Below are 21,005 nucleotides of genomic sequence, written 5' to 3' on the forward strand. Positions count from 1 at the left end.
CTAGACACGTGCATGCCCAGTGGGAAGACTGTGTGAGGACATGAGGAGAAAGAAGGTAGCCACCTGCAAGCCTGACAGAGGAGCGGGGCCTCCGAAAAACCAACCCTGCCCACACCTCCATCTTGGACTGCCAGACTCCAGAACTGTGAGGCAATAAACTTCTGTTGTCTAAACCACCCAGTCTGTGGTATTTTGTTATGACAACCCTGGCAAACTAATACAGGAAGCCAAAGGAAGGAGAACCTTCCCATGGCTCCCAACTCTGTAAGCTGGAGCAAAGCAACAGGCAGGGTGTGCCCAGAGGGTAGGCTGCGGCTGTATCACTCACCCAGGCAGTTGTGTCCATCGTGTGCCAGCATGAAGCCATCAAAGCAGGTGCACCTGTAGTTCCCCGGGATGTTGATGCATTCGTGGACACAGCCCCCGTTGTAGTAGTCATTCTCACACTCGTCAATGTCTGCAAAAGGAAGGGCACGAGAGGTGTCAGAAGAAGAGGCTGGTGGTCTCCTCTCCCAACACCATGGAAGCCACTGGGATCTGAGTGATTAGGGGATGATTCAACAAGTATTCACTTCAGTCCTCCCTGGGAGCTGGGGACTCAAGGATTATAAAAATGCTAATCATGTGTGGGGTGCCTTCCAGTTCCTACCACAGTGAACAGGCAAGATTCACACCTAGTTCTGCCTCCACTGGGCTGGTGTACAATTTCTGAAAACTAGCTCTCTTGAAGCAGGGGGTATTGAGTAAAATTAACTGCACATCACCAAGAAGCGTAATCTCTGGAATGAAAGAAAAGTCCACTAACTCCTCCAGTTTCTTTCCACATCAGTGTCTGATGCCTGCATTTCAACTGCTCCAGCTTCCTTGCTATAACAAAGGCTCCTGTCTCATAAACAATGGCCAGTAGCCTTGGTAAAGGTCACCCTTTTTGCTGTTTTAAGGCTTTTTCAACATTTCCCATCAGGGGTCAAAGGGCTATCAATTCTGGAGTTCCAGAGAGATTTGAGATACCCTGGAGAATGATAGGAACACGCCTAGTTAACCTTGTCTGAGCTGCTTCCACACCCAAGTCCTGCTTGTAAGGCCATGTCATTACCTCTTCAATCCCACACTAACTCAGTGATACAGGCACCATTCTCACTATTCCAATTTTGCAAGAGCACTGAAGAAACCAAGGCACAGTGAGGCTAAAACCTTATGGAAGGTCACACACCTAGGAAATGGCACAAATGGGATTCGAATCCGTGGGATTCAAACTCGTGGGTTTCAGAGCCCAAGGGGCCTAACCCCGGTCACACCTGGCCTCCTTGGGAGGGCACCAGGCACAGCGAGAATTTGTCAGCCTGGTAGTGCCGGCTCTTCTGCAGGGTCTTCAGCATCCCCCTGAGACCCCTCTGGCCTCACTCATCTCAACTGACATTCACCCTGACCTCCAGAGGCTCCGAGACACGCTGGGGAGAGAGGAGGGCCAGAAGTGTCCCCCACAGGGAAACTGGAACCGGAACCGGAACCGGAAGTGCAGCACTAAGTGGAACCGGAAGTGCATCTCAGGAAGCGACGGAGGAGGAAGCCGTGGTCCCTCCCCTATGGCCTAGAAGAGGGATTTTTGAGGCTGGGTTCCAGCTATGAAAGTGGGGCTGGGGCCATCCTGTAGAAAAAGAGAGCCTGTATAAGGCAGGCCTAGTTTCCCTCAGTTGCTGGAGGAGCTGCCACAGGGAGACACGGAACTCCTTGCTTTCTCCATGCTGGTCCGGAGAGCAGAGCTACTCACAGTGAGGGGAAGCCATGGGGCCAATGAACATTCACGGGTAGGCGTGCCAGTCTGCAAGGTAGAAGCTGTTGCAGGAGGTAGTGAGCTCCCTGACTCTGGAGGTGACTAAGCACTGCCCTGATGCCTGCCAGAGATGCTGCAGAGCAAAGGGGATAACTTTGGTGAAAACAGCAGAAGTGAACATGCCAGAGTAAGGGGTCTGGGCTGTGCAGCCACTCTTGGTGTCCACCCAGCCACAGTGAGGGAAGAACAAAGTAGCGTGGGCTGGGTCACCAAAGCATCAAGAGATAGGAGTCCTCTCCTAATCTGCCTACAGGGGCACCTGCATCAATTCTCAATTCTGCAGCTCATTTGAATTGTTTCGTTTTGTTTGTTTTTAGAGACAGGGCCTCACTATGTTGCCGAGGCTGGACTCAAACTCCTGGGCTCAAGGGATCCTCCTGCCTCAGCCTCCCTAGTAGCTGGAATTATAGGCATACGCCACTGTGCCTGTCTCTGGGCTGTTTTTAATTCTGATATTTAATACACTTATAAATTGCAAATAAACTTAAGGGAGAATGTGATATTTTATGTTTATTGAAAAGGCACATAGATTTTATTTTATTATTTATTTATTTATTTATTTGTCGGTGTCTCCCCCTGTCGCCCAGGCTGGAGTGCAATGGCGCGATCTCAGCTCACTGCAACCTCCACCTCCTGGGTTCAAGCGATTTGCCTGCCTCAGCCTCCTGAGTAGCTGGACTACAGGCGAGTGCCACCACGCCTGGCTAATTTTTTGTATTTTTAATAGAGACGGGGTTTCACCATGTTAGCCAGGATGGTCTCCATCTCCTGATCTCGTGATCTGCCCACCTCGGACTCCTAAAGTGCTGGGATTACAGGTGTGAGCCACCTCGCCTGGCATAAATTTTAAAAAACTAAGAGATACTGATTACTTCCCAGTCTCTGTTTGCAGCCCTGACCTTTCTCCAGAGCCCCAGATAGGCTAATGCAACCACCTCTTTCCCTGGGTATTCCAAAGGTACTCCAAAGGCAACAAAGCCCAACTTTAACTCATCAACCTGCAGTTACCTGGGGTTCCTCATCCCGGTGAATATTGTTTTCCTTCCACTGCTTCCTTAACATCAAATCATCTACCAAAGCGTGGTTTTTCTACACCCTTAATATCGTTACAGTCTGTCCGCTGGCCACTTATTTTCACTACCTGTCAGTATGAGTATCACCTCACATCCGATTTGACTCAGCACCCCCCAAACTGTTCCCTCCCTCCTTTCCTCTTTCAAGCAGGTGATTCAGGGGGAAGCTGGCCTGGTCTTAACTCTAGGGGCGGAGACTTATCAGTCTTATCCAAACAGCATGTGCCACTAGCAATTGCTGTTGGTCCCAGGGTTGGTAGGTAACTTAGGTTGGATCAATCAGACTGAGGAAGAGGACTTTTATTCCATGCTTGGGTAACAGAACTTTCTCTCATCTTGTACCTCAGAAGGAGGTATTTGCTCCTGAAATATACACCAGCCCTTTTAATTCTCACAGCAACATTCTGGAGTAGGTGTTTTAACTCCATTTTATGGTTGAACAAACTAAAGTGCAGAGAAGTTAGATAATTGCTCAGGGTCACATAGTAAGTGGTAGGGCAAGGATCAGAACAAAGGTCTTTCGGTCTATGAAGCCCACGTCCTTTCTAATAAGTTAGAATGCCTGTGACATGCCAGTCATTGACAAAATGCTTTATACATGATACAATATTTCACCCTTGGCACATTTATACTGTGTACTGAGAAAGTACTATCCGATCATCCAAATACCCATCTACCCATCTATCCTTCTACTTGTTCTGCAACTGTCTATACACATACACACATACACACATGTGTGCATGCCTGTCTACCCAAATAACCAATCAGCCAGCCATGCATCCTTTCATCCAAACACCCATCTACCCTTCCACTATCCATCCATTTACTCACCCTCAACCTATCCATTCAAATATCTACCCAACCATTCTTCCATTTATCTATTTGTGCTAAAATTTATCCATCTAAATATCCAGTGTGCTGACCACCCTTCCATTTCTCCAATCACCTATTCACCCATCCATTTATCCAGCCAAATGTTCACCCATACATCCAAACATGCATGCATGCATCCATCTGTCTAAATATTCAACCAGATGCCTATCCTTCCATTCATCTAAGCACTGACCCATCCAAACATCCATCCATCCATCCATTCATCCATCCATCCATCCATCCAGATGAGGAATCCTCTCATCTGTATATTCATTGATTCAAATACCCACCCTTCTATCCAAACACATGTACACTCACGCTCATGCACACACACGCACATTCAAACACCTACCTACCCATCCATCCATCCAAACTTCTATTAACTCACTGATTCCCTCAAATATCCCTCCAAACAGCTTACAAAATACATACAACAATTTTTTCAAATAGAATAAGATGTTAGTATGAAGAAAAATAAATGAGGGTTGAAGAATAAGATAAAGCTGGTGAAAATATACAAAAACACATTTGATAACTGTAGCACAATGACAGAAGGTGGACTGTGAGCTTCCTAAATGCCAAGACAAAGGAAGAAACACAATCAATTATAGAGTTGCTGCATCTATAAAATGTAATCCAACTGGCTATTTTAATGGTGGTAAGGTCTGAGAAACCTCAGACCTCCTAGTTAGGGGATGTCTTCCCCTGGTTAGAGAATATCATACACTTTAATTTTCCTGGCACAGCTCCAGTTTATGCCTGTTGTCGGGGCATAATTATTAACAGCAGTTATTAACCTTTTCATTATTAAAATGATAAACTATCTGATCACCATACCCATAAGGCATTATAAAGATATCGTTGAATAGTCAATAAAACCACTCTAGCCATTTCCTGCCTTTGACTCCCCATAAGGTAGCCCACAATAATTGCCAGTGGGCTGGAGAGTGCAGGGATATTTGCTGCTTGCATTTCTTTCCTTAATCCACCCCCAATTAGTTCTCCCAGACTGAGCATCTCTCAGAACAACCAGTTCCTCTCCAATCCCCAGGCCTGTTGTGGCAGCCAGCTTTACCTCCCAGTGTCCTGGATGGAGGACATCGGCTCCTGAACCAAACCTTCTCTGATTTTCCATGTTTGCGCCTTGAAATTTTGTTCTAAAATCATGTAAGCCTCCTCCTTTAATACATAAGAGATAAACACACAAACAAACCAGCTAAAAAAATCTGCCAAAGCAAGTGGATTTATTATTATAAAAACATATCCAGGAGTCGCCGCCCCTGGAAGAGGCACCACAGACCTCCAAGACACTCATCAGGCTCAGACCACTTTTTCAGGACTGACAACCAGAGAACGAGGAACAGGCAGGTGGAGTGGGGAGATGGTAAAGCAATGGAGGGGACAGAGCACAGCTCTATGGATGTTTATTCTTTAAGGGCTGTTGTGGATTAAATTGTGTCCCCGCAAAAAGATATGTTGAGGTCCAACCCCCAGGACCAGAGAATGTGATCTGACTTGGAAGCAGGGTCTTTGCAGATGTAATCAAGTTCAGATGAGGTCATACTAGATTAGGGTGGGCCTTAATACAATGCTGCTGTCCTAAGAAGAGGGAAATTGGACACAGACGTACAGGGAGAAGAATACCATGTGAAGACACACAGACACACAGAGAGAAGGCAGCCGTGGGATGATGAAGGCAGAGATTGGAGTGAGGCAGCTGCGTGTGAGGCCAGGGTAAGAGCTGCTGTCACACAGAAGAGGCTGAGGCTCAGCATCGCTGAGGACCTTGTCTTCAGGCCCCCAGCCAGCGGTTGCATTCAAGTGAAGGCTCTATTCCCGCATTTAGAGCCACATCCTTGGGGTTTGTGAGATGAATATTTTAAAAAAGTGCTTCATGCTCCTAGCCAGGCGTGGTGGTGCATGCCTGTAATCCCAGCTACTTGGGAGGCTGAGGCAGGAAAATCACTTGAACCGGGGAGGCGGAGCTTGCGGTGAGCCGAGATCGCGCCGTTGCACTCCAGCCTGGGCAACAAGAGCAAAACTCTGTCTCAAAAAAAAAAAAAAAAAAGTGTTTCATGCTCCAAAAATTCATTAAGGAGAAAAGTGGGGAAGAGATGTCATGGGTATTATTACTTTTATTTCCAAGATCTGTACCTACCCTTGAGGTTGAGGAGGGGTGGTGACAGGGATGGTTCACATGAATGGAGAAAGTAGCAGGACAAAAGATCTGACCAGCTTTCAGAGCCCTGAGCACAGGAGATGAGAAGTGCAGCAATTCACTCCAAGCATCCCTATTCCTTCCCCTGCTTGGATTTCTTTTTTTTTTTTTTTTAATGAAAACTCAATTCCCAACAGAAGACAGTTCCCAGCATCTAATAGAGCAGAGAAAAGCAGCACAGAGAACTGCTCATTATGGAATTTTTGAAAGGTCACCCAGCTCCGCTTTTTGTGTATTGAAAGGCAGCGCGCGCACACACAACCCCATAGCTTTGCTTCCGTGCCAGCAACGCAGGTTTGGAACCCACATAGGGTGAGGTGTTCTTTGTTTTTTTTTTTAATCATTTAATTCAGAATTGATTCTTGCTGCTTCATAAAATATACATTTATTCTGTGGTGTCTAGATTCTAAGAGATTCTATTGCAATGAATCAGAGAGCCTTTTCATTTTATTTTCATACTATTTTAGGGTATTTTCCTCAAAATCAGGACTGACTAGAAACCTTCTCAAAATTAAGGATTTTTAAAGCATCCCACTCTCTACTCTCAGAGATCATTACTGAAAATGTCTTCTCATTTCCCCCTGAAATTGGCATTTTTCTAGACATTCCTCAAGAACAGTGGAGACCAAACGCTCTAACAAAGACCCCTTTCCTGGCTGGGCGCTAGCACGTCCTCTCCTTTGTCTGGGGGCTTTAAGAAAAACCATGCCCTCCTTAGATCAGGCAACCATTCGGGGAGAGATGTATGGCTTAGGAAGTTGAGTCCTTATTGATGAATAAATCTTAATCCGGTTTGTTGGCTAATTATGCTCCAGGGAAGGTAGTTTCTTGGGCTGCCTAGCAGGAAGGATTAAGCCCCTGTCTCCGGTGGCTCGGGGTTAAGCTCTGGGTTTGTAATGACTGAGTAATGAGACCCGCTCTCTGAGGGCCCCTGGCATCCATCGATCAGGTTTCCCTTCTGCAGAGACAATGCCAGAAGTGGGCCCAGCAGTTAATTACGGGAAAGGTCAAAGGGCACGTAAAACTAACACAAATCTATATACTTTTTCATTCCTAACTGCACACAACGACCATGGCTCAGCCAGAGGGTGGGAAGCTTCCCTCCCCCTTCCCACTCTGTGATTCAAGATAACCGTGGGGTTGGAGCTGCTCAGTGACCTCTCCCAGTCCCTTATGTGGCTTCAGACCTCCACACTTTGACTCATGCTGTTCCCTCTGCCTGGAGCTCCTTCCCCTCCACAAACATCTACTCACCTCTGCATCCTAAGCCCCAGCATCACCTCCTCCCTGAAGCTTTTGCTCATCTTCGAGCAGATCTAGCCCCTCCCCCAGCCCAAGCAGGCACTGGCATTATTCTTGCTTGCTTCTGTCTGCGTCCTTTGATGCTGCAAATCCATGAGAATGAGAACTGTGTCCTGTGCAGCTTGAGCCTCAGAACCGAGCAGAGCCCGAGCATGTTCAAAGGAATCCTCTGGGCATTGCATGAATGAACAATCACGACAGTGGCTTTGCTGACAGACTCTCATGACACGTCAGGCAGTCTGCAGGCCCCACACACAGCACTGCCCTGAGAGCTGGGTACCACCATGTCTATCTCACAGCAGCAAACCAAGGCTCAGAGACATTGCCTGCCCTGCCTCAGATCACACAGCAAATGCAAGGGGAGCCGGGAAGGGAGCCAGGCAGCTTGACTTCAGAGTTAGTGATGTCTCTGTCACAAGATCACATAGTCGATGATTCTATTTACATCAAGTCTCCAGAAAAACCAAATCTGCTGAGACAAAAAGCAGATGAGAGGTTTCCTAACACTGGAGGGGCTGAAGACTTGGGGGGTGGTAGAGGATGGTCAAGGAGCATGGGGTTTCTTTTCGGAGTAATGAAAAGATTCTAACATTGGACTGGGCAGGGTAGCTCACACTTGTAATCCCAGCACTTTGGGAGGCTGAGGTGGGTGGATCACCTGAGGTCAGGAGTTCGAGACCAGCCTGGCCAACATTGTGAAACCCTGTCTCTACTAAAAATACAAAAAATTAGCCAGGCACGGTGGTGCATGCCTGTAATCCCAGCTATTCGGGAGGCTGAGGCAGAAGAATCACTTGAACCCGGGAGGCGGAGGTTGCAGTGAGCCGAGATCATGCCACCGCACTCCAGCCCGGGCGACAGAGCAAGACTCTGTCTCAAATAAAATAAAATAAAATAAAGAAAACAGGTACTAACATTGATTGTGGTAATGGACTGGCAATGTGAATATACTAAAGGCATTGAATTGTATACTTTTAACGAGTGAATTGTATGGTATGTGAATTATATCGCGATAAAGCTGTTTAAAAATAAAAGTCAAACAAGCTAATGCTGTCGGTGTTCTTCTCCTCTGGGCTGGTTGCATCTCCAGGGATCTCTGCCTGGATGAAGGGAAACCACAAGGAGGTTGGCTCTGAACTGACCTCAAATGCCACCTGCCCAGCTTGGGGTCACAGTGGGGTGTGTTGCTCCCAAGAAGCAGGGCAGATTTCCCACCAAACCGAGATGACGAAGACCAGTTAATTATTTCCTTTCTCCCTCAAAAATGCCCTGAAGCCCTTGCTGGGGGCTGCTCCTGGGCTCTGGCATCGGGACTAACGGACGCTGAGGCAGCCTGGTCAAGTGAAAACGGAGCGGTTGGCGTGTGTGAGACGGAAGCCAGGAGAGACCGCAGGGAACCTGCTGGGCTTGAGTCTAGTTCTGCCAGCCCTCAGTCAAGGCCCCTATTCCACCCTCCTGCCTATTACAGGCAGTCATTCCCCCATCCCCTTAGGGAAAGGCCAAGGAGAGGCCCGAGACCCAAAAACTGCAGGCTCTGTGGGGCTGCTCCAAAGGCCCAGCCACCTCCGAGCTCAGGAGCACAATCAACAAACAGGAAGTTGTCTGAAAACCTGGGGCCGGCCCTTAGAATTGGTAAGCTGGATCCTAGAGCACCCTGGATTTTATCAAGGTGTAACTGAGGCCCAAAGAAGGGAGCCGAAAGACAAATCTTAGCAGATCGGGGGCTGAGGGCAACTTGAACTCAGGGCTCTCAGCTTGGGCTTCTTTCTCTCATCTCGGGATCCAGCAGTGGGCAGGGCCTGAGCTGGCCTAGTGCAATTCGGTTTCATTCCCTTTCTCTCCGAATCCCCGGGTGGACTTCCGCTCCAATGTAAGAAAAATAACAGCAGTGGCAACTCCACACCAGGAACCATCTTGATGGTAACTGGCTTAATCCTCCCTACAGCCAGGCAGAAAGGTCTTCACTTCCCGTGGCTCATAGAAAAAGAAACTGAGGCTCAGAAAACTTAATGTCTTTCCCAAGATCACCCAGCTAGAAGGTGGTGAAGGCAACATTTGCACCTGGGCAGGCTGGTCCCAGACTCTACCTTCCTCACCTTGGCACCATTGTCTAAAGAAGACAGCATCTCTGAGAACCAGGAATCCGGGGCCCGCGGGCCTCGTGAAGGATCAGGCCACCTCCCTGCCTTCTTCCCTCCCATGCCAGTGCTGTCCTGGGCCAGGCCCCTTGCCCTTAGCCTGGACCCTGGCCACAAGGGGCCAGCCTGGAGTGGGGAATGACCCAGATACAGATGCACACAAACTCATGTGCTTCTGTCCACGGACCGGCCAGGCCCAGGTCTGCCCGCAGGGCTGGCAGTGGGAAGGGACAGTTGGCTAAGCCCCACTGAAGCCCACCCCTCAAGCTGACAGACTGAGGCCAGCAGTGGGCGTCATGGGAATGAGGAGCACCCTGAGGAAGGAGCTGCCCACAGTGAGGGTCCCAGGGGCCTGAGATCTCCTGCCCCCGCTGAACTCTGATGTCAGGATGCAAAGGCCAGAGAGGCCCACAGACTTGGCCCAGGCCACACAGGGCTGGAACCCGGTCTCCATGGACACACTCCCAGCTCCACTCCCCTCTGTACGAGAGGCAGGAGGTCTAGACAGAAGACATGGGGGTTCCTGGAGAGAGGGGTGCACCTTGAAGACCCTGGAGGGAGTGGGGAGTGATCGACGCCAGCAGCTGCTGTTAACCTAGGCCAGTCGTCCAACCAGCTGGCTGGGGTTTTACACTCTTTCTAGCCAGAGGCTGCAGCCCTGGCCCATCTGGAAGCCCGTCTCGGAGCACCCTCTGAGACCTCCTGGCCTTGCCGGTTCACACAAGGCCCTGAGCCCTCTTTGTCTCAAGGCCTTTAGGGAAGGCCGTCATCCATTTCAGTAGCATTCAAAGGCACACAAGTCCACGGTTTATTTTCTTAGAAATAATGGTTTTTGCTGGTTAGCATTCCTCTGATGGAAAAACAAATACAGCCACTGTAATAAGAAGCAGCCAAGAGGAGGCGAGAGGGCCCAGAGGAAGGGGGCAGAGAGGGGCTGCTGCCTGGGGAGCTGGAGGACATGGAGGGTGGGAGGTGGGGGCAGAGACCCCTAACCCTGGGAGAAATGGGGAATTAGAGAAAAAAAAAACCCAACATGCAGACACTGGTGCAGCCTTCAACACATTCTCACAGACAGCGAGGCCCCTTCCCTCCTGAAATCTCTACTCAAATGCGCATTCCGTAAGGCAGGTGTTGAGGCTCGCATGTGATGGATGAGGAAACCAGGGCTCAGAATGATTAAGTCACTGCTGGCTCATGGAGTTGGGAGGGACCAAAATGCAGACCTCTAAATCCTTGCTACAAATGCTTCCACTGACCGTCACAACTGGAAGGAACATCAGAGACCTGCTTCTGCTATGCTTTTCTAACCTAGCCCAGAGGACACCTCCTTTAAGAAGCCGTCCTGAATTTCTTCCCCTCCTTGGGCAGATATACACTTTCGCTACTTCATCCTGTCTTGTTTGTATTTTCATTGCTGCACTTTCCACATTCTATTACGATCACATCTTTTCCAATCTGTGTCTCCCACAAGGCAGGTCAAAGGCAGGAAACATGTTTTGGCCCCAGCACCAAGCTTGGCACAGAGTAGGTGCTCAGTGGACATCCTTGATACTCAACTGAATCCAGTCCAGTGCACACATATTTTACAGATGGGCAAACTGAGGCTCAGGGGTGAACTTGCCTCCAGTGTTTGAATGCAGTAACATGAGCTTTTTATTTTTCCTCCTAAAAATGGACATTGGCTCCAAGAACTCTGCAAGAGGACTAAACTCTGCAGCAGAGCTGGCAAGCAGCATTGCCTAATTGCTAGCTGACAGCAACTTGGAATTTTAAGTCACATCCAATTTCTTCCTTCCTACTGGTCTGCTGGACTTGAGCACTTTCATCTTTGGCAGAGCACACGTTAGCATGCATAATTGCATGTTTTAAGACTTGAAGGAAAAGAATTTCCCCTTCTCTCCCCCCCCAGCCTCCCACCTCCTACCACCTTTCCTGGCCTCCCAAAAAGCAGAATTTTATCTGGAGTTTCAATAAAGTGTGTAATAATGATGATGAAAATGATTTAATAAGGTCATGGACATTATTTCCTAAGAAGGCCAAATTGGTTTTAAGATTTTTTTTCCTGATGTTAAACTAAATGGATCACTGAGTATGTTATTAGGAATTTTGTTAAAACACTTTAATAACATGCTCTGTAATCTACCTAACTTCGGTGATTGACAAGTAGACCCTGGGGATATAAAATTCAGGAAGTGACTATTTACATTCATTACATACACGCTAATTTTGTGATCTCTGACGGCCATAAGGTTGTCATGTTTTTCCTTTTCACACAAAAAGAGGAACATAGTAATATATTTGATATACTGTGGCCCAAACAAAAAAGTTATTTCCCCCAAGAGTTTTAATTATAGCATTTTGGAAAAGGCCCGAGTTGGAACTTGCGAGTGGAATAAACCACTTGAATAAATGGTTTAAAAAATTAAGTACACATAGAAGGGGTGATGTGTGCTGTTGGTTCAGACTAAACAGTGATTATCAGGAGGGTCTTAGTTATTTAAACAAGCCATTTGAGGGCGGTTTGCTCCTCGTTTGGGGCCTGGTCCTGATTATAAACGAGAGCTTTTAATTAAGATTAGTAGGACCCAATTCAAGCTATAATTTGGTCCTTTTCTCTAGCAAATGTCTATGAAAACAAGGCAATTAAGGTTAAATGAGTTGAAGCATTTAAAGGGGGTGAAATGCCCCTTCCTCACCCCCAGCCTGCCCCCTCAGCAGAATAAGCACAAACAGGCCTGGTTAATTCGGACCAGGAGGCCAGTGCGGGACTGGCCTGGCGGCTTCTGAAAGGCCCATGCCCCAGGGGCCGGATGAGCCGGGGATGCACACGCTTAGCTAAACAGAGAGGCAAGAGGAAACGGAGTGTGCAAAGGTCCAGAGGTAGGAACAAGCTGGCAAGTTTGAGGAACTAAAAAGAGACAGTGAGGCTGGGTAGGGAGGGATGGATAAAAAATGGCTGGGTGCGGTGGCTCATGCCTATAATCCCAGCACTTTGGGAGGCTGAGGCAGGAGGATCACTTGAGGTCAGGAGTTCGAGACCAACCTGGCCAACATGGTGAAACCCCATCTCTACTAAAAATACAAAAAACTAGCTGGGCATGGTGGTGCGCACCTGTAGTCCCAGGTACTTGGGAGGCTGAGGCATGAGAATCCCTTGAAACTAGGAGGCAGAGGTTGCAGTGACCTGAGATTGAGCAGCTAAACTCCAGCCTGGGTGACAAAGCAAGACTTCATCTCAAAAACAAACAGAAATAACAATAATAGCTCCCAACACAGTGAGGCCCCAACTCTAAAATAAATCAAAATAATAATGGTATCACAAATGGTAGCTTCCAGCCCCTCCCATTTCCAGGTCCTGTCTCAGACCAGCCAGCAGCAGCAAGGGAACGAGTCTGTGTAGAAGCAGAGGGGCTGGTACAGCCCCCTCGATCCCTCCATAGTGAAGGAGCCTCCCCTACTGCTTTCCCATGGGCTGATGGGGGCCTGGCCTGATGCTGGGACCCCTTGGCTGATGGGGGACGAAACCCAGGCCCTGCTCCCTCTCAGCTAGGAGGCCTGGCTAGAGACAGACCTCTCTGGACCCAGTTTCCCCAGGCGAATTCTGCCATCACTCCACACCAGTTATCCTCAGACTAGCTCTCTCTCTGTGCAAGCCTCTGCTTCCTCATCTGTAGAACCCTCAGAGTCTGTGAGGTTCTGGGAGGCCTTCCTGGGTCCTCCCAGCATGGATAAGGGTCATTCACTGTCCACCGACACCAGCTCTGGGGCCAGCCCTGGGAGAAGTTACATGGGTCCTCACAATCTAGTGTGACAGGAGCACTGAGTGAGGATGCTCACAGCTGATAACTCCCCTGTCTGGGGGACCAGAGATGGCTTCCTGGAGGAGGTGACCCTTTCATCCAGCAAATGCCTTCCACACCCTGTGCCAGGCCCAGTCCCTAGGTTCCAGGGATGGGAGCTGACAGGTCCCAGATCCGGTCTTTGAGGGGCTCACATTCCAGGAGGAGACATGGGAAAACCTAAGTGCAGTGTGGCATGGGCTAAAATGGTGGTGTGTATGGACCTGGGGTGAGCTGCAAAGAGGGTGGCAGCTGTCACTCACAGGGCCTGCCTCAACGCCCTTCGAAGTTTCTTCCAACTCCACACAGCCATGAGTTTACCTCAAGGTACTTCAGATTCCATCAAGAAAACAGTGCCTTATCCCCAGCCCTGCTCAGAGCCTTTACCGGCTGTCTGAGGCACTCACCTATCTGGCCACAGCAAGCCCTCTGCCGGCATTAGGCTGACCTCAGGGGCCCCAGGCCACTCGTGGACACAGATGCAACATGTCTGCACATGTGGAGGCCATGCCATCATCACACATGTGCACTGGCCATGAGGCAAGTTGCCCTTGAAGGTGGGAAAAGAAACCGTTCCCAGAATCGGGGGCAGGTGGCCTCCAGGGCTGGATTTGCTAACAGGGATTTCTCAAGCAGCAGAAGTTTCAAGGTGACCTGGTGAAGTGGGTAAGAGGCTTGGTCAGCCTCACATCAGGCTTCCCACAACGCAGGCTCGGGTTGTGAAAATGATAGAGAAAGTACATTTTGGGCGCTGATTAGTTGGTGAAGACAAAGCTGACAGTCCCTGTGGGACAGCCAGTTAAAAGCAGGCAGTATCACCCAGCGGCCAAGAGGAGAGATCTTGGGAACTGCCAGTTTGGGGCTTAAATTCTAGCTCTCCTCTATCAACTGTGTAACCTGTGGCCAGTCACTTTACCTCTCTATGCCTCAGTTTCCTCACTTGAAAAATGGAAGGCATAGTCCCTATCTGGTAGGGTTCTTGAGAGGATTAAATGAGATCATGGACGTGGAGCATGTAGCAGGGTGTCTGGAAGCAAACACTCAACATGTTGGTGAAGAACTGGGGAGAATGTGGCAGCCATGTCCTCGGGGCATGCTCTGCTGAGAGTCCATCCTCTATGCTTATCACAGCAAAGAGCACAGTCAGTGAGATCTGCAGGACAGGGGGCTCACTGCCTCCAAGACTCCAACCCCAGCCTTGGCAGAACCCCACTCCAGCTCAGGACTGCAGATGCAGGAGCCCAGGGAGGGAAAGCAAGTTTCATCTACTGCAAAAATGACTGGAGGGTGTGGTGATTGATTATTAATGTCTGCTATGGCAGAAGGTGATGGCATATTTGCCATCCCCGAGGTAGGCTTAGTTGAACAAAGGAAAGTCTTCTTTCCTATGTATTTTTTATTGTACATTCTCGATAAGCAGCCATCTGTGAATGACACACCTGACTGTTCGCCTCTGTGGGGATACAGGTATATGCATATGGTTTATATGAACAGTCGATGAACCAGAATACCTCATTTCCCAACCATTTTAGGTCCCAGGAATTGTTGGAGAAGACAAAGCTTTAGTTCTTTCACATCTTGAACAACATTGTGATCATTGACATCAACACGGTGATGATGATGATGATCAGATACATCATCACCTTCATCAGCACCATCATCATCAATATCACCATCACCATCACGCTCATCAACAGCACCATAATAGCAGCATCAACATTATAATCACCACCATCAACATTATCATCACCACCATCAACATTATCATCACCATCAATATTATCATCACCCCGATCACCCTCATCATCAATAGCACCATCATCATCATCATCATCATCATCATCACAGTAAGGGCAGCTAGTGCTTATATACTGCATCCTATGTGCCAGGCAATGTTCAAAGGCTTTAAATACATTAACTCATTTAATTCTCACACTATCTGTATGAAATAAGTACTAACATTATGCGTATTTTATAGATAAACAAATGGAGGTTAAATAACTTGCCCAGGCTACACAGGCAGGATTTGAACCCAAGCCATCTGGCACCAAAGTCAATGCTTTAACCCCTATGCTGACCTTAATAGAGACTGTTAACACTCTCTTCTCAGAACAGAAAGCCACAGATAGGAACTACCTGCAGAAATACAGTGTGGAGAAACAGGGTCTACCAAACCTGGGCTCTAGTCCCTCCCTAGGAAAGACCCTGCCCCCTCAGGCCTCCATTTTTCCATCTGTAAACCAACATCTGGATGGTTTCCCAGTTCCCTTGGGCCACTGCTGCACATGGTGCCCCTTCAGATTTCAAAGCCCCCAGATGTCTCTCCATAGTCCTCCCAGGGAAGCCAGCAGGGATCTGATGGTTCTCTGTGTTTATGTATTGGGGGCGTGAGGTATATATGTGAGCACTCTGGCAGGCTGCCGTGATTCAAATTGATGACTGTAGGTGGGTCCCCAGGGATGAGCAAACCAGAGTGCTAGAAGGACAGGGTCCACACAGGCCTCCAGAATCCATGCCAACACTCACTCACTAAGGGTTTAGGGAGCCCAAAACCAAACGGTGTCTTCCTCTTGGTTCCTAACAATTGTTCTCATCCTGTTAACATGGCAACTCAACAGACACTGATTCATGACCCACGCTACCCTAAGTCTGTTATCAGGAATTTCCAGCTCATGCAGCCCGGCCAGACCACAAGCTCCTGGAGAGCAAGGACTACGTTGCACCATAACTATCACCTCCCAGGTATGCAGAACTGAGCGATTTTCAAAGGTCTTCACCATTCATAGTCTCATTTGAGCCTGAAACTACTTTGACAGCTAGTGAGAACAGGTGACGATGATGACGATGATGATGATGCTGCTGCTGCTGATGATAATGATGATGGTGATGATGATGGTGATGATGATGATAATGATGATGGTGATGATGACGGTGATGATGATAATGATGATGGTGACAATGATGATGGTGATGATGATGATGGTGATGACGGTGGTGATGATGATAATGATAATGGTGATAATGCAGATGATGATAATGACAGGATCACGGTGAAGACCTTGCCATCTGTATATGGAGCACACTCTACGGAATGAGTGCCTACTGTGTATTGGATGCCAGCTCCCAGTGCACTATACTGTGCCTCACTCAATCTTCAGGCTGACCTGTGATGGGGAGTATTTTTGGCCCGCACAACCAAAGGAGAAACTAAGGCTCAGTGAGGGCAAATTACCACCCAAATGTTCACATGAGAGGTGGGCTGCAACCCAGGTTCCCCTTGAAGAGACCAGCCTTGTCTCTGCTTTCCTCTCTCTCATTGCACAGGGTCAGGATGACACCAGGGCCAGAACGAGCCCTTCCACAGTCCCCACACTCCACACTCCCCTCTGTGGATATCTTACAGGTTGCTCATCTAATGTGAAGTCCAGTCTGGGCAAAGGAGAGCCGACTCAGACTAAACGTTTTCTGCAGACCTGCGCTAGTGCCAGGCCCTGCCCCATGAGCTAGGAACATGGCTACAAATGTAAAAGGCGCTCTCTAATTGAGGAGCTCACTGGGAGCTTCTCACCATACCACAGCTTCGGTATGGTGGCTCCTACAGCAAGCTTATGGTGGGCCCTCAATAAATGAGCTCACAGTTCTGTGGGGGACCAAGACAAGTAATTATGACCCAGAGTCAGAAGTGTGATGATGGAGGGAAGCCCAGAAGCCTCTGGGAGCAGGGTAGGTACCCAATGCAGTCTAGCATGCATATGTGTGCATGTGTAAGTGTGTGTATATAAGTGGAGGTATCAGAGAAGGCTTCCTGGAGGAGGCAAACCTAAAGAATGATTAGCCTTCAGATTTAGACAAGATACAGAAAGAAGGTTAAGGAGCTCCAGGCAGGCGGAAAATCTGAGCTGGGGCTCACAAACATAGAGCAACCAAGTGTGTGTGCGTGCGTGTGTGTCTGTGTGTATGTCTGTGTGTGTGTGTGTGTCTGTGTGTGCATCCGTGTGCCAGGACAGAGGTGTTGTGCATGCGTGTGCCAGGACAGAGTGTTTCAGGATGTGAAGGGTGGAGGCCCAAATTTGGCTGGAGAGATAGGGAGACCCCTGGCAGTTCCCGAAGCACATTCACAAGCCTCCTCTCATCTCATCTTCATACCCAGCAGGACAAAACAATTTCCTTTTCCAGCAGGTGAGAACATGAAGGCTACAGAGCCAGAGAGCAGCAGAGCTGGGCTTGGGACAAGAGTCTGACTCCTAACTCGGGGGTCAAGCAGAGTAAGGAGTTAAAGCTGAACTCCGAAAAATTTTAGGGAAACAGGTAAGGCCTCCCGGGCAGGGGACAGCAGGAGAGGGCCTAAGGAGGAGCTGGGCTTGGGAAGGAAGAGGCCAGGTCAGTGGTTTAAACCAGCAGAGATAGGGGGGTCAACCATGGCTCCGCCTTTCCGGGACACTGGGTCTGGAAGGCAGAGTAGAGGGTCAGAAAGCGGTCACACACAGCCTCATATGTACCACTCGAACCAGTGAGCTAACCTCTGGCCCTGCCAGCAGCCGGGCCAGCCGCCCCACCAGACTTCTCACTCATGGCCTCCTGTGTGCCTGCAGCCTGGCCTCCTTCCAGAGGTCTGTGGGTAGGAGCCAGCACCCCACTTTGGGTTCTGGGTCCTGAGCATGCCAGGAATATTACCCAACCAGGCATGATCCAGGGCGATGTCATCTGTCCAGCACTCAGCCTTAAATAAATGCTCAACAAATGCGAAGGATAAACACCACCAGCATCCCAGGGAGGAGTGGCTGCACCGTCCACAAAACTCTAGCCCTGTAAACGCCTTATACAGAAAGAACAGGGACCCATCCTGTGCTCACATGTTAATTTCCTAATACAAATATCAAACTTGGAAAAATTCAGCTGGCAGGGCCCAGAGAGAAGAAAACTAGCTGCCAGAGTCATTGAGTGGGAGTTACAAGACCTGGATTTCAGTCCTTGCCATATCACTGTGAACATGGGAATCTTGCAAAAGATGCTTCTCCTGTCTGAGCCTCAGCTTTCCTCATTTATACGATGGGTGCAGACAGGGAAGATTGGGATCAGTGATCCCATCCAGGGGTGTCTGTCTGTCTCAGGGAGAGCTATTTCCAGCCCCCAGATGCCCAGTCCTGCCCCAGACCCACGGGGTGAGGACGGCCATGCAGTCCTCTCATGGACAAAAGTTCCAAAGGTTCCAGTGGGCTTGGAGAGTCCTGGCACGAAACACAGCCAGAGCTGCTCTTTTCTCTTAACTTTTAGCCTGCTGGGGAGGCAGTTTTTAATAGCAGGAGGTCTAACCAGCACCCCAGGTGCAGGGCAGAAAGGCTGGATAGACAGATGGCACAAATCCACCAGTGTCTGTCCAAGCACTGGAACTCGAGACAGAGACCTACAGGGTGGTTTTGAACTTGACGTTAGGGGCCTTGGGGGTCGGGGGGCAAGCCCAGGTCTTTGCACTCCACCCCCACATAGCCAGTCAAGGACAGATGCACAAATACCTCATTCAATGCTTCATCTTAATTTCTTTTTCTTTTTCTTTTTTTTTTTGAGACAGAGTCTTGCTCTGTGGCCCAAGCTGGAGTGCAGTGGCGCCATCTCAGCTCACTGCAACCTCCGCCTCCTGGGTTCAAGTGATTCTCCTGCCTCAGCTTCATGAGTATCTGAGATTACAGGCATGCGCCACCACGCCCGGCTAACTTTTTTTGTATTTGTTGTATTTTTAGTAGAGATGGGGTTTTGCCATGTTGGCCAGGCTGGTCTCAAACTCTTGACCTCAGGTAATCTGCCTACCTCGGCCTACCAAGTGCTGGGATTACAGACGTGAGCCACCACATCCAGGCAATTTCTTAAAAAGAACAAAAAGCTTCAAGCCCAGTTGAGAATCAGGCACCCCATGACTCTAACTCCACCCTTCCAGGGAAGCAGCCGGCATTCCCGAAAAGTTCACTGCCTCCTTCCTGAGGCTGAGAGAAGCCTGTGCTGTCAGCAACCACGATGTTGGTGCTGGAGGCTCAGCCCCAGCTGGTGATGAATGGGGCAGGCATCGGCCACCTACAGCAGCCCTGGCAGCCTCAGGGTCTGGCCGGGAGGACCGGGCTGGACTCACCTTCACACTGCTTGCCTTCCCCCTTGTAGCCTGGCTTGCAGAGGCATTTGTAGGACTTGGGCGTGTTCTGACAGATGGCATCGATGTGGCAGTCATCTGTGCCCTCTGAGCACTCATCTACGTCGACTGACCCTGTGGGTAGGGGTGTGGGGGGAACAAGAGGTAAGGTGTGGCTCTGGGGCAGGTGGCCGATGGTGTAGGGCAGGGGAGCTCTTGCCTTTGCCCGTCCATTGATCAATGGGCTCATTGGCAGTAACAGCTGTCACAGGACAATTTGGTGTGACAAGTGGCAACTGGTAGCATCTTTGGCGCAGCTACTCTGTGGCAGGGACAATGCTATCGATATGCTTGGCCTTATTTATTGTCACAACAATCTCATTGAGCTATTGTTCCACTAAAAAGATGAGAAAACTGAGGCTTAAGGAGACAGTGAGGAAGAACCTCCTTCTCCGTCTGTCCTACTCCCCCTATAAGCATTGCTCCAACCCTCCCCCGCTCTCCTCACTCTATCCCCCCACAAGCATCACTCCAGCCCTCCCCTACTCTCCTCACTCTATCCCCCCACAAGCATCACTCCAACCCTCCGCTACTCTCCTCATTCTGCCCCCCAACAAGCATAGCTCCAACCGTCCCCCCACTCTCCTCATTCTAGAATTTAGAGCCAGAAGGGTCCTTGGAGGATTTTAAATCCAGCCCCTTTGGGTTCCAGATGGAGACACCAAAGCCATGCCTGCAGGTCACCTGAACGTGGGATCCCACCCTGCCCCTAGCCTGTGGAAACACGGGATTCATCATCTGGCTTCCACACACCCACACCAAAGTGTCTGGTGGCAGAACCACACTCTCAACTGGGCTAACCTGAGCCCATCCATGGTTCTGACTCCCCACATGGTCCTCCCTCCTCAGAAATCCACACATGAACCCGGTTTTCATATCCCAGCTTATAAATGCAAGTTCAGTCTAGGCTTTGAGGGCTTCCGCCACTCTCCACCTCCCGCCCCCAACACATATACACCTTCAGTCTGGAACAGCTGTTGGGGCAAATTGTGCAAAATAGATTCTGCGTATCTGTTCCATCTATACATCCCAAGCCTCTCTCCTTGTCTCGTTTACACACACACACACACACACACACACACACACACACAGTTCAGGCGGGGAGGGGACCTGCCTCTTGTCGGGCACAGTTCAGCACAGTCAGAACTGTAGCTATAATCCAGGTTGATTCCTCAGGTTATAGATGAGGAAACCGAGGCCCAGTGAGGTGAAATCTGTTATGGGTCAGTAGCTCACTGGGGCAGAGACTGGACTCCGATACAGAATGAGCTTTCCTACGTGCCATGTGACTTCTAGCTAGCAATGCATGAAATGCAGACATGACAGACAGACAGAAGGATCCAGGAGTGCAGCAGCGCAAGGAACTCTCAGAAGCTGCCATGAGGGCAGCGCCCCAGGGGTAAGCTCGGAATGTCCCCATCTCTTCATGCCTCTGGTCTCACCTTAGATTGCTGGGTCCCCAAGAGGGTCCACTCTAAATTTCTCCCCTGGATAATATCTGGGTTTGAAATCTGCCAGTGGGGCCTATGAGATCCATGCCCCCCAGGGCT

General features: G+C 49.4%; 1 protein-coding gene across 2 annotated transcripts in view; it reads right to left on the bottom strand.

Moving 5' to 3' along the window:
- Nucleotides 1-21,005, bottom strand: part of SCUBE1 (signal peptide, CUB domain and EGF like domain containing 1) — a 151,712-nt gene that overhangs the window by 128,370 nt on the left and 2,337 nt on the right. For both annotated transcript variants that reach the window (XM_054543755.2, XM_024239891.3), the window contains exons 2-3: nt 19,399-19,530; nt 329-457 (exon numbers count right to left, since the gene is read on the bottom strand). In XM_054543755.2, coding sequence (XP_054399730.1) covers nt 329-457; nt 19,399-19,530 — 261 coding nt within the window. The remainder of the gene's footprint in view (nt 1-328; nt 458-19,398; nt 19,531-21,005) is intronic.

The sequence above is a fragment of the Pongo abelii genome, chromosome 23, assembly GCF_028885655.2.
Source record: "Pongo abelii isolate AG06213 chromosome 23, NHGRI_mPonAbe1-v2.0_pri, whole genome shotgun sequence".
NCBI classification, from domain to species: domain Eukaryota; kingdom Metazoa; phylum Chordata; class Mammalia; order Primates; family Hominidae; genus Pongo; species Pongo abelii.